Here is a 12,720-nt window from a genome sequence, read left to right on the forward strand (position 1 = left end):
CATCACAATTTAAGTTGGCCACGCCTGTTGTGTAGGCCAACTCGCGTTTCACCTCACATTTTTCTGTTCAAACAGAAATTTCATGAGGCGGGATAGCGTGAGCAGAGGAACACATTTCTGAAGGTCAGTACCATCAAACAGTAAAAAAAATTTCAGTTCCCGGTTTATCTTTTCTATGCGGGCTTTTCTGTTAGTGCAATCTAATTATAAACAGGTAGTAAACTATCTTACTGCATTTGCGATGATACCAATAGTTGGAATTGTGTGGGTTTTTACGTTATTATGGTGAATTGTGTTTCCCCCTTCCATGAAATGTTCAATCACATAAAAAACATAAATACATTTTCAGAATCTTCTCTTCATTCCTATTTTTAAAGCTTCATAAACTTGTCTCACTTCTGTAATTTGTGCGTCCTGCGTTCATTGTCATTGATTTCTTATCTTTTTTACTGTTTTAAATTTTACAATCCAAAAAAAAAAAGATGTCAGTGAAGAAATATCAATGAAGCAAAACATATCTTGTCAAGGTAAAGTGCTATATTTACTGTAATATTTATTTATTTATTAGAAATTTAAGATGTTTAAACCTGTGTTAGCAATTTTATTGAGTTTATAGCTTTTTTTTAGTGTTTTACTTACCAGGCTAAACATTTTTTTTTGAGTGCTCTGCCCCATCCCTATATTTCCCATAAGTCCTGTTGTTTTTCATGCACGAAATACCATAATCCGGAGATTTTTAGGAACACATGTACCACGTTGTAGCAGAATTGACTGTATATAAAGAAGAAATCAGATTGGACCATTATATAATGGATACAGGAAACTCAGAGACAACTGATATTGCAAAGAATTAAATGTTGTGTGCCATATCAGTCTTTACCTTCATGGTGAAGAAAAACTGCATGAGTGATGCTGTTTAATTTCTGATATTCAAATTACAGAAGGTTTATTAGAAAAACTTTCAAACCTTAAAGGCAAATAAGGTTCCTGTAATTGATGGCATATATACCAAATTATTTTGAGGGAGGTGGGCAGAGAGAGTGACTGCATTGAACCAGTAATATTAATTATTAGCACATCATCAGACTCAGGAGAGGTTCCTTTGGATTGGAGAAGAGCCAGTGTATTATCAATTCTTAAAGATAGTTCTAAGAATGAAGTGAGTAACAACAGACCAGTCCATCTCATTTCAGTGGTAGGGAAAATCATCAAAGCAAGGTGATTAAAAATGCAATACAGAGGCATCTCTGAACAAAAATGGTATTCTGAAGAAAACACAGCATGTTTTGAAATGGGGAAAATCCTATTTATACTTGTTAACTATTATGAAAGCATCACTAATGAGTTGAATTTTGGAATTTTGACTTTATTTATTTTCACTTTAGCAAAGCATTTGACTCTGTCCTGCACAAAATGTTACTGTATAAACTGGAATATGTATTACCACAGGATCAGAACTTTAGTTGGATTGTGGGATTGCAGCAGAGGGTTGTGGATTAATGGTTATTTTTCAGATTAGGCTAGTGTTAAAAATAAGGTTCCTCAAGGATCAATGCTGGGACTGCTATTCCAAATTTTTTTAAATGATATTGAGGAAGAGAATGCTAGTAGCGATATTCAAATTTGTAGATGATATCAGGATCAGGAAGGTATTAGCATTAGTAGAGGCATATGATGCAAGAAAGCCAGTTTATTAAGCATCAGCCAAAAAAAAAAAAAAAAAACCCGCTCACATTTCACCCCTCAGTTTGTTCCACATACCTGTCCAGCTCAGCCTTAAACACATCTATCCAACAACTGTCTTTCCTCAATTTGAATGTATGTCCTCTCAGGTGATTATTCTGAGCAAGAGAAAGAATCCCATCAGCACTGAGCATGCTTAAACCATTCAAAGCTTTATACACCTCAATCAGATCACCTTGCAGGTGCCTAGTCTCCAGACACTGTAATCTGCAAAACTAAGCCTTTCTTCGTGATAGCAACCCTTTGTTCCATTCACTAATCTTGTTGCTCTTCTCTGTACTTGTTCCAAAAGCTCTACATCCTTCTTGAAATGAGACCTCCAGACCTGTATACAGTACTCAAGGTGTGGCCTGACCATTGCCTTATACAAGGGGATAATCACCTCCTTATCCCTGCTAAAAAAATTCCTGTATATCATTGACAAGATGCCATGAGCTACTCTTGCAGACCATCTGCACTGCTCAGAAAGCTTCATATCTGCCTGCACAATTACTCCCAGGTCCTTTTCATTCTCTACCACTGTCAGTGTAGTACTACAGAGTTGATACGTTACTCTGGGGTTACTGCTTCCCATATGTAGTACTTTACATTTGTCAATGTTAAACTTCATTTGCCACCTCTCAGCCCATCTTCTCAACTTTTCTAGATCCTGTTTAACATTGGTTTAACATTATCCTGTTTAAAAGTGGTCAAGACAAGTGCCAAGGATTGCTCCTTCAGGGAATTTCAGAAAAGCTGTTTTAATTCTGCCAAATACAAGGTCCCCAGTTCTGTTGTAAGTTGCCTAGTTGCCAAACTTTGTAGCCCACATATTCAAGATACTCAACAGAGTATTATCTAAAATAAACAAATTATTTTACATAATTTTACAGTTCATCACACACACACACACACACACACACACACACACACACACACACACACACACACACACACACACACACACACACACACACACACACACACACACACTATTATGTTGTAAATGTCTGAAACCTATCATATTCACTTTATCACATATTTCAGAAATTATTATGAGGAAGTTTTAGCATTAGTAGAGGCATCTGATGCAAGATTATCCAGAATCAGCCAGAAAAAAAAAAAAAACTTTCCCATTTCACCCATAAATTTGCTCCAAAAGTTTGTCCTCTTCTTCCTTGAATTTATTTAAGCTGTCAACTTCCGCAACAACAGATAGAATTTTGTTCCAGCATTCAACTACCTGCTGGCTAAAGGCAAATTTCTGCACATCTATTCAATGACTGTCTTTTCTCAATTTCAGTTTATGTCCCCTCAGGTTTGTAATCTGAGCAAGAGGAAGAAGCCCATCGGCATTGAGCCTGCTCAATCCATTCGAGGCCTTACACACCTCAATCAGGACCTCGTGGTGCCTAGTCTCCAGAAGCTACAATTTGCAGAACTTAAGCCTTTCTTCATAAGAGCAGCTCTTTATTTCTTTCACTAGTCTTGTTGCCCTTCTCTGAATTCTACATCCTTCCTAAAATGAGGCTTCCAGACTTAGCATTAGCATTTAGCATTAGTAGAGGCATTTGATGCAAGAAAGCAAGCTTATGCAGCAGCAGCAGCCAAAAACAAAAAAAAAAAAAAAAACACGCTCCCATTTCACCCCTCCGTTCATTCCAAGTACTTGTCCAGCTCAGCCTTAAATTTATTTAGGCTATCAACCACTGTCAGTGTAATACCACAGAGTTGATACGTCACTCTGGGGTTGGTGCTTCCCATATGTAGTACTTTACATTGTCAATGTTAAACTTCATTTGCCACCTCTCAGCCCATCTGCTCAACTTTCTAGATCCTGTTGCAGCAGCGTACTGGCGCCTCCGTAGCCAGGTGGGAAGGAGCAGCAGTGGAGGATGCGGAAAGGTCAGGGAATGACCATCACATATCCCGGAGCAATATGGTCTTAGTTGCTAATGCTCCTAAAAAAAAAAAAAAATAATAACAACAACAGCAGCGTACTGTCATTAGTGTCTTTAACAACCCTGCCAACCTTCGTATCATCTGCAAACTTGGACATTAAGCTTGATATACCATCATCAATATCATTTATAAATACAGAAAACAACAATGGATCCAATAGTGAACCCTGAGGGACTCCACTAATAACATTAGTCCACGATGAGCAGTATCCATTAATTATCACTTTCCGTCTTCTTCCACTCAACCATTCTCTTATCCATAGCAGCAATTTGCCTCCAATGCCACACTGCTCCAATTTGCATCTGCAGAAGACTGTTCAGCAGTCTTCCATGTGCAACAGTATCAGAAGCCTTTCTAAGATCCAAATATATGATATCAAAGTTATTCCCTGCATCCAGTTCCTTTGTGACCACATCATAGTATCCAATCAAATTAGTCAGGCAAGACTTTCCCTTAACAAAGCCATGCTGTGTCCAAGCTATAACTGAAGTCTTGTCTAGATGATCGTGCATATATGCAGTACTAAAGGTGGAATCTGACCATTGCCTTATACAAGGGGATAATCACCTCTTTATCCTTGCTAGCAAAATTCCTGCTTATCATTGACAAGACCCATGACCTACTCTGGCATTTCTCTGTGGTTACTGCTACCCATATGTAGTACTTTGCATTTGTCAATGTTAAACTTCAGTTGCCACTTCCCAGCCCATCTGCCGAACTTTTCCGGATCCTGTTGCAGCAGCATACTGTCGTTACTGTTATTAGCAAGCCTACTAACCTTTGTATCATCTGCAAACTTTGATATTAAACTTGATATACCTTCATCAATATCACTGATAAATATACAAAGCAACAATGGGCCCAACACCGAACCCTGGGGGACACCACTAATAACATTAGTCCACGGTGTGCAGTGTGATTACCACTCTCTGTCTTCTCTCACTAAACCATCCTTTTATCCATTGTAGCAACTTTCCTTAATGCCATACTACAATTTTTATAGTTGTCAAATTTGTACAATTCTTCCATGTGCAACAGTATCAAAAGCTTTCCTGAAATCCAAATATTTGATATCAAAATTATTTTTTGCATCCAGTTCCTTTATAACCGCATCATAGTATCCTATCAAATTGGTCAGACAAGACTTCCCCTTAACAAATCCATGCTGTGTCTGAATTATTACTGCAGTCCTGTCTAGATGATCCTGCAATGCTTCTTTAACCAATGATATCATTATTTTCCCTGGAATAGAAGTCAAACTAACAGGTCTGTAATTACTCATGTCGCCCTTTTGTGAATTGGAGATTCATTTGCACATCTCCAGTCCGTGGGAACTTTCTCTGAGTCCAAGGTTGCGCTCATAATTATGGCTACTCATGAAATTAAAACATATTATTGGCGATGATGCAAACATCAAGTAATTTTTCTTGTTTCTGAAAAAAATGAAACCTATCACAAATTCTAAAAGATCTCTCTAATAAAAAATGAAATGATTACATCTGAATTTTGTATTTTTATCTTTTTCCTATGAATAGGCACACTATAGATCCAGCAGCTTGTGCACCATTAAACCCCCATAACATACGCATGCATAATTATGGTTAAAGGTTTGCTTACTTCCTTTGCAGCCTCCTCTAATATAACTGGATAGATCCCATCCAACCTTGGTGCCTTTCTTATGTTTAACTTCAACAATTTCTCCTCCACTTTGTTCTCATTTATTACAAAATCATTTAACTCCCTGTTATAGTTTGATAAACATCTGGCCTTCTACTCATTTAGTTTGGCAGTTATCTTAGAACAAACATCTATTGAATCAGATTGGTCCAATTGATATCAGTCAAACCACTGATATCAATTGGACCAATCTGATTCTCTTCCTTTTAGAGTTTATATAAGTACAGAAGTCTTTGCTGTTTTTCTTTACATCCTTTGCCAAAGATTTCTCCTAATCTGCCTTCGCTTGCCTAACCTCCTTTGCAACTTGATTACAGAATACCTTATATCTACCACAGGCTTCTGTATCTCCTGATAATTTCTATGCATCACATGCATTTTTCTTCTCTGCCATGAGTCTCATTAGTACATCTAACATCCATTTGGGCTTAAACCTAGAATGGTTTTTCTTAGTTCGAACAAAAAGCTTAATTGCTTCCAAGATTATTTCCTTAAATTAGCATTAGCAAAGGCACATGATGCAAGAAACAAGCTTATATAGCATTAGCAAAAAAAAACACCTCTTATTTCACCCATCTACTCGCTCCAAATGTTTGTCAAGTTCTGCCTTGAATCTATTTAAGCTATCAAATTCTACAACGACAGATGGAAGTTTGTTCCAGCAATCAACCACCCGCTGGCCAAAGGCAAACTTCCGCACATTTATCCTACATCTATCTTTCCTCAATTTGAGTTTATGCCCTCTCAGGTGATTATTCTGAGCAAGACGAAGATTCCCATCAGCACTGAGCATGCTCAAACCATTGAAGACTTTATACACCTCAATCAGATCACTTCGCAGGTGCCTAGTCTCCAGACAATGTAATTTGCCAAACTTGAGAGCCTTTCTTCATAAGAGCAACCCTTTGTTCCACTCACTAATCTTGTTACCCTTCTCTGTTCTCGTTTAAACAGCTCTACATCCTTCTTGAAATGAGACCTCCAGACCTATATACAGTACTCAAGGTGTGGCCTGAACAATTGCCTTATACAAGGGGATAATCACCTCCTTATCCCTGCTAGAAAAATTCCTGTATATCATTGACAAGACACCATGAGCTACTCTTGGAGACCGTCTGCCTGCACAATTACCCCAGGTCCTTTTCATTCTCTACCACTATCAGTGTAGTATCACAGAGTTTATACATTACTCTGGGGTTACTGCTTGCCATATGTAGTACTTTACATTTGTCAATGTTAAACTTAATTTGCCCATCTACTCAACTTTTCTAGATCCTGTTGCAGAAGCATACTGTCAGTAGTGTCCTTAACAACCCTGCCAACTTTTGTATTGTCTGCAAACTTGGATATTAAGCTTGATATACCATCATCAATATCATTTATAAATACAGAAAACAACAATGGACCCAACACTGAACCCTGAGGGACTCCACTAATAACATTAGTCCACGAAGAGCAGTGTACATTGATTACCACTCTCTGTCTTCTCCAACTCAACCATCCCTTTATCCATAGCAGCAGTTTGTCTCCAATGCCACACTGTTCCAATTTGTGCAGCAGTCTTCCATGTGCAACAGTATCAAAGGCCTTTCTAAGATCCAAATATATGATATCAAAATTATTCTTTGCATCCAGTTCTTTTGTGACTACATCATACTATCCAATCAAATCGGTCAGACTACACTTCCCCTTAACAAACACATGCTGTGTCTGAGATATAACTGAAGTCTTGTCTAGATGATCCTGCAATGCATGTTTAACCAGTGCCTCCATTAATTTCCCTGGAGCAGAAGTTAAATTAACAGGTCTGTAGTTACCTATCTCCCTTTGATCCTCCTTTGTGGATTGGGGTCACATTTGCACATCTCCAGTCCATGGGTATCCCCCCCCCCGAGTCCAAGGAAGCTCTCATAATTATGGCTAAGGGTTTGCTTACTTCTTTTGCCGCCTCCTTTAATATAACTGGATAGATTCCATCCACCCCAGGTGCTTTTCTTATGTTTTTCTTTAACAATTTCTCCTCCACTTTACTCTCTGTAATTGCAAGATTCTCTAGCTTACTGCTAGAGTTGAATACACCTCTGGCTTTCCCCTTGCTAAATAACTCCTCATGTGTGAATGTCGATGCAAAATATTCATTTAGTTTGTTAGCTACCTGAGCAAGTCATCAACAGTTGAACCATCAATATCAAGTGGACCAATCTGATTCATCCCCTTCCTTCTAGAGTTTATGTAAGTAAAGAACTCTTTGCTGTTTTTCTTTGCATCCTTTTCCATGGATTTCTCATAATCTGCCTTCGCCTGCCTAACCTCCTTTGCAACTTGGTTACAGACAAGCTTATATCTGTCATAGGCTTCTGTGTCACCTGTTATTTTATATGTATCCTATGCATTTTTCTTCTCTGTCACATGTTTAATTAGTTCATCTGACATCCAAAACCTAAACCTCAATGCTTCCCATTTACAAATTGCTGTTGGTAACATCATCAGTTGGTCCCACTATACAGAATTTAAAAAATGTCTGACACCATTGTAGTCGACTTTATGAAACAAAAATGCTTTCCTTTACCCCTGATACCAGTTACATCTTTGTATCTCTATGATCAAGCTAGAATATGTAATATATGTCTAAATTTCAAATATAACATTCTTTTAAATGCTCTGATTTTACTGACTTCTTTTTAAATTGGAATTTTATATATTATTATATTAATAATTCCTGTGAATAATATCTTTAGGGACTGAGAGGAAAAAGAGGCAAGCGTGGTGAGAAAGGGGAAAAAGGAGATCAGGTGAGTTACTTTTCCTGTAATTGTCTTTCTTTTTTATATTTTAACCAATTTTTTTTATTTTCCTCCTTTAATGAGATTATAATGAAAGGTTAATGAGCATCAATTTCACTAGAAAATTCTGTTTAAGTAGACATCTTCATAGCTTTATGTTATTAAATTATTTGATACAAGAGAGCTATTAAGTGCTCGATATTTCCTATATTCTATTATATTATGAATCAACAGGGCTTACCTTTATTTTTGATATAGGAAGTTCTTTTCCAACTCTCCTTGTCCAACTTGCTAATAATTCATGGGGAAGGCGATATCAATTTTGCAAGACATTGTCATAACGTTAGATTTTGGAGGTCTAAACTGGCTAATAATTAAGGATCGATTTTTTCTTTTTGGTGCTGTGGCAGGGATTTTGAGTTAAATTTAGGGGTCTAATAATTGGATATGGGGTGGGGTGGGGGGTTATTCTCTACATTCCTTAAGTCGGACTAGAACTTTTCGGGGTGTCGTGTTCACAGGAAGAGAACTACTCACAATTAATCCGAAACCTTTGTCTTATGTTGTAGTGTTTGTTCTTCACGCATGCGTATAAGTGACCAATCGTCGGACAATAGGAATGGCCTACGGATATTGATTGAAGTTGCATGTAGTTTCATCTCTAAGGTTTCTGCAATAAGTAGTTTGTAGTAATTGTGTTGAATATTTATAATTTTAGTTTCGTTAAAGCCGAATGTATGTTGTTTTGTAAATTATTAATAAAACTTCGTGTTGTTATTAAATTATTAATAAAACCTCAGTCAAGACCACAGTTATGACCATGTACAGCAATGTTAATGATAGATCTTTTAGAACAATGTTTAACAACCACTATTTCATGCACATTGCCCAACTTTTCTTGGAATTTTGTGAGAAACCGTTGGCAGCTTAATGAAATTCTTTAACTTCTTTGTTATTTCCAGTGCCATCATTATTACAACTTTTCAAGGCTAATAAAAGTGAAAATGGCAAATTGAAGCCAGTAAATGGATTACCCTCATTTGCCAATGGGCATTCTTGTGGATCTCTGACTTATTCAGAGATCCACAAGAAGTCTTTGACTACATTGTTGCCAATAACTTCTCTTTTCGTTCTTCAGCCTGCATCTGTATTTATTCCCTATTCTCATTTTCCCCCCTTTTGGGTTCTAATCAAATGGTATTAATTATTATTATTGTTGTTGTTTTGTTATTATTTTTTTTATGTTTATGTCAACCAGAACCTGTTGATTATACTAATTTATTCAATATGTATTTTAGTGCAATTGCATCATTTATAAACAGCTAAATATAAATTAGCAAATTTGCAATAGTGGTATCGTTTAAGTTACATCTCATATTGTGAATACCTTCACGACGAGTTGCCATGACATTACACTACTTCAAATAAGTAACGCTTCATACAAAGGAGAAGACTGTTGTTACTTATTCTCAGTGGATACCACCACTCAGACGGCACCGTTTCAGGGCTATTTGGCCCTTCTTCAGTGGGTGGGTAGGTACCCAAGGGCAAAACAATTGTGAAGTATATCTTCATAATATGAAAGATGCCTGATGATGTATATCATACAATTGCACTAAAATACACATAGTCTAATCTGTTTTGCAGCTTGAGGCTTTAAGCCCTAATGCATTAGAGACTAATTTATTCATCAACTATGTTATTTTTATTTATATCAACTAGATATAAATAAAAATAAAATAAAGATAACCAGTTTTTTTTTTATATATGAAAACTCCAAGCATGAGAGTTATTGGAACCTGCAGTACTTGGTACCATTCATGGATTGAAGTTTAATAAATTGGAAAAAGATACTTGTTGACATTTAGCCTTGAATTTCTGTAGATTATAATTTTCAGGAAATAAGTATGAAGGGAAGTTGTTTCAAAAAATGGAAGTTGAAGGAATAAATGAGGAAGAAGAAAAGTTGGTTCTGTGAGCTTGAAGTTGGACAGTAAAAGGATGCTGTCTGGTTGTGGCACATGTTAAGACTGGTTTGGAAGAGAGAGTGGGAATTATAGAAGCCAATTCAGAAGAACAGTGCCCATGGAAGTATCTATAGAAAAGGCATGCAGTAGAAACAGAACGTTTATGAGACAGAGAGTAGAGAGACTGTGATAGAAATTAGTCATAAACGAAGCTAATTGTCCTCTTTTGAATGAAATCTAGGAGCCTGAGAGAGGTTTTGAGGACACCACCCCCATATGTGGGAACAATATTCTGTGTTAGGGAAGATTTGCAATTTGTACAGAGAGGACAGCTCTTTGGAAGAAAAGTAAAATTGAGAGTGAAAGAGAACCCAATTTTTTAGATGCAGATGAAACAATATTTGTGATGTGCTTAGGCCAAAAAAAATTAGAATTCAGAGAAATCCCTAATAGAGATATGTGATCTTGTCTAGCATTAGCATTAGCATTAGTAGAGGCATATGATGCAAGAAAGCAAGCTTATTCAGCATCAGCCAAAAAAAAAAAAAAAAACACACCACTCCCATTTCACCCCTCTGTTTGTTCGAAATACCTGTCCAGTTGAGCCTTAAATTTGTTTAGGCTATCAACTTCAGCAACAAGTGACGGAAGTCGGTTCCACCAACCAACCACCCGCTGGCCAAAGGCAAATTTCCGCACATCTATCCGACATCCGTCCTTCCTCAATTTGAATTTATGCCCTCTGAGGTGATTATTTTGAGCAAGATGAAGAATCCCATTGGCATTGAGCATGCTCAAACCATTCAAAGCCTTATACACCTCTATCAGATCACCTCGCCGGTGCCTAGTCTCCAGACTCTGTAATTTGCAAAACTTAAGCCTTTCTTTGTAAGAGCAACCCTTTGTTCCATTCACTAATCTTGTTGCCCTTCTCTGTACCTGTTCCAGCAGCTCTACATCCTTCTTGAAATGAGGCCTCCAGACCTGTATACAGTACTCAAGATGTGGCCTAACCATTGCCTTATACAAGGGAATAATCACCTCCTTATCCCTGCTAGAAAAATTCATGTATATCATTGACAAGACACCATGAGCTACTCTTGCAGCTCGTCTGCACTGCTCAGAGAACTTCATATCTGTTTGCACATTTACCCCCAGGTCCTTTTCATTCTCCACCACTGTCATTGTAGTACCGTAGAGTTGATATGTTGCTCTGGGGTTACTGTTTCCCATATGTAGTACTTTACATTTGTCAATGTTAAACTTCATTTGCCACCTCTCAGCCCATCTCTTCAACCTTTCCAGATCCTGTTGCAGCAGCATAGCGTCAGTAGTGTCCTTAACAACCCTGCCAACCTTTGTATCATCTGCAAACTTGGACATTAAACTTGATATCCCATCATCAATATCATTCATAAACACCGAAAACAACAACGGACCCAACACTGAACCCTGAGGAACTCCACTAATAACATTAGTCCACGATGAGCAGTGTCCATTGATTACTACTCTCTGTCTTCTGCCACTCAACCATCCCCTTATCCATAGCAGCAATTTGCCTCCAATGCCACACTGCTCCAATTTGTACAGCAGTCTTCCATGTGCAATAGTATCAAAAGCCTTTCTAAGATCCAAATATATAATATCAAAGTTATTTCCTGCATCCAGTTCTTTTGTGACTACATCATAGTATCCAATCAAATTGGTCAGGCAAGACTTTCCCTTAACAAAACCATGCTGCGTCTGAGCTATAACTGAATTCTTGTCTAGATGATCCTGCAGTGCTTCTTTAACCAGTACCTCCATTAATTTACCTGGAACAGAAGTTAAACTAGCAGGTCTATAATTACTTGTGTCAGCCTTTGATCCTCCTTTGTGAATTGGGGTAACATTTGCACATCTCCAGTCTATGGGTACCTCCCCTGAGTCCAAAGAAGCTCTCATAATTATGGCTAGGGGTTTGCTTACTTCCTTTGCTGCCTCCTTTAATATAACTGGATAGATCCCATCCACCCCAGGTGCCTTTTTTATGTTTATCCTCAACAATCTCTCCTCCACTTTCCTCTCAGTTATTACAAAATCATCCAGCTCACTGCCAATGTTTACTTTACCTACATCATTCTCCTTCCTGAATAACTCCTCATGCGTGAATGTAGATGCAAAATACTCGTTTAGTTTGTTAGCCACCTGAGCAGGATCCTCAACTGTTGAGCCATCAATATCCAGTGGACCAATCTGATTCATCCCTTTCCTTCTTGAGTTTAAATAGGTAAAGAACTCTTTTCTGTTTTTCTTTGCATCCTTTGCCAAGGATTTTTCGTAGTCTGCCTTTGCCTGCCTAATCTCCTTTGTGACTTGGTTACAGACCAACTTATATCTAACATAGGCTTCCATGTCACCCATTAATTTGTATGTATCCCATGCATTTTTCTTCTCTGCCACATGTCTCATTAGTCCATCTGACAACCATTTAGGCCTAAACCTTGAACAATATTTCTTAGTTGGTATGTAAAGCCTGGTAGCCTCCAAGATTAGTTCCTTGAATGCTTCCCATTTTGAGTTTGCTGTTGGTAACATCATCAGTTGGTCCCACTGTATAGAATTTAAAT

At 37.6% G+C, this 12,720-nt stretch overlaps 1 protein-coding gene across 10 annotated transcripts in view; it reads left to right on the forward strand.

The window, feature by feature from the left end:
- The window catches only part of LOC150083758 (uncharacterized), a 999,111-nt gene that overhangs the window by 894,350 nt on the left and 92,041 nt on the right, over nucleotides 1-12,720 (forward strand). For all 10 annotated transcript variants that reach the window (XM_090377461.1, XM_090377460.1, XM_090377466.1 and 7 more), the window contains one exon: nucleotides 8,100-8,153. In XM_090377461.1, the coding sequence (XP_090233587.1) occupies nucleotides 8,100-8,153 (54 nt within the window). The remainder of the gene's footprint in view (nucleotides 1-8,099; nucleotides 8,154-12,720) is intronic.

This window comes from Mastigoproctus giganteus, chromosome 7 (assembly GCF_048544385.1).
Source record: "Mastigoproctus giganteus isolate SK-2022 chromosome 7, ASM4854438v1, whole genome shotgun sequence".
NCBI classification, from domain to species: Eukaryota; Metazoa; Arthropoda; class Arachnida; order Uropygi; family Thelyphonidae; genus Mastigoproctus; species Mastigoproctus giganteus.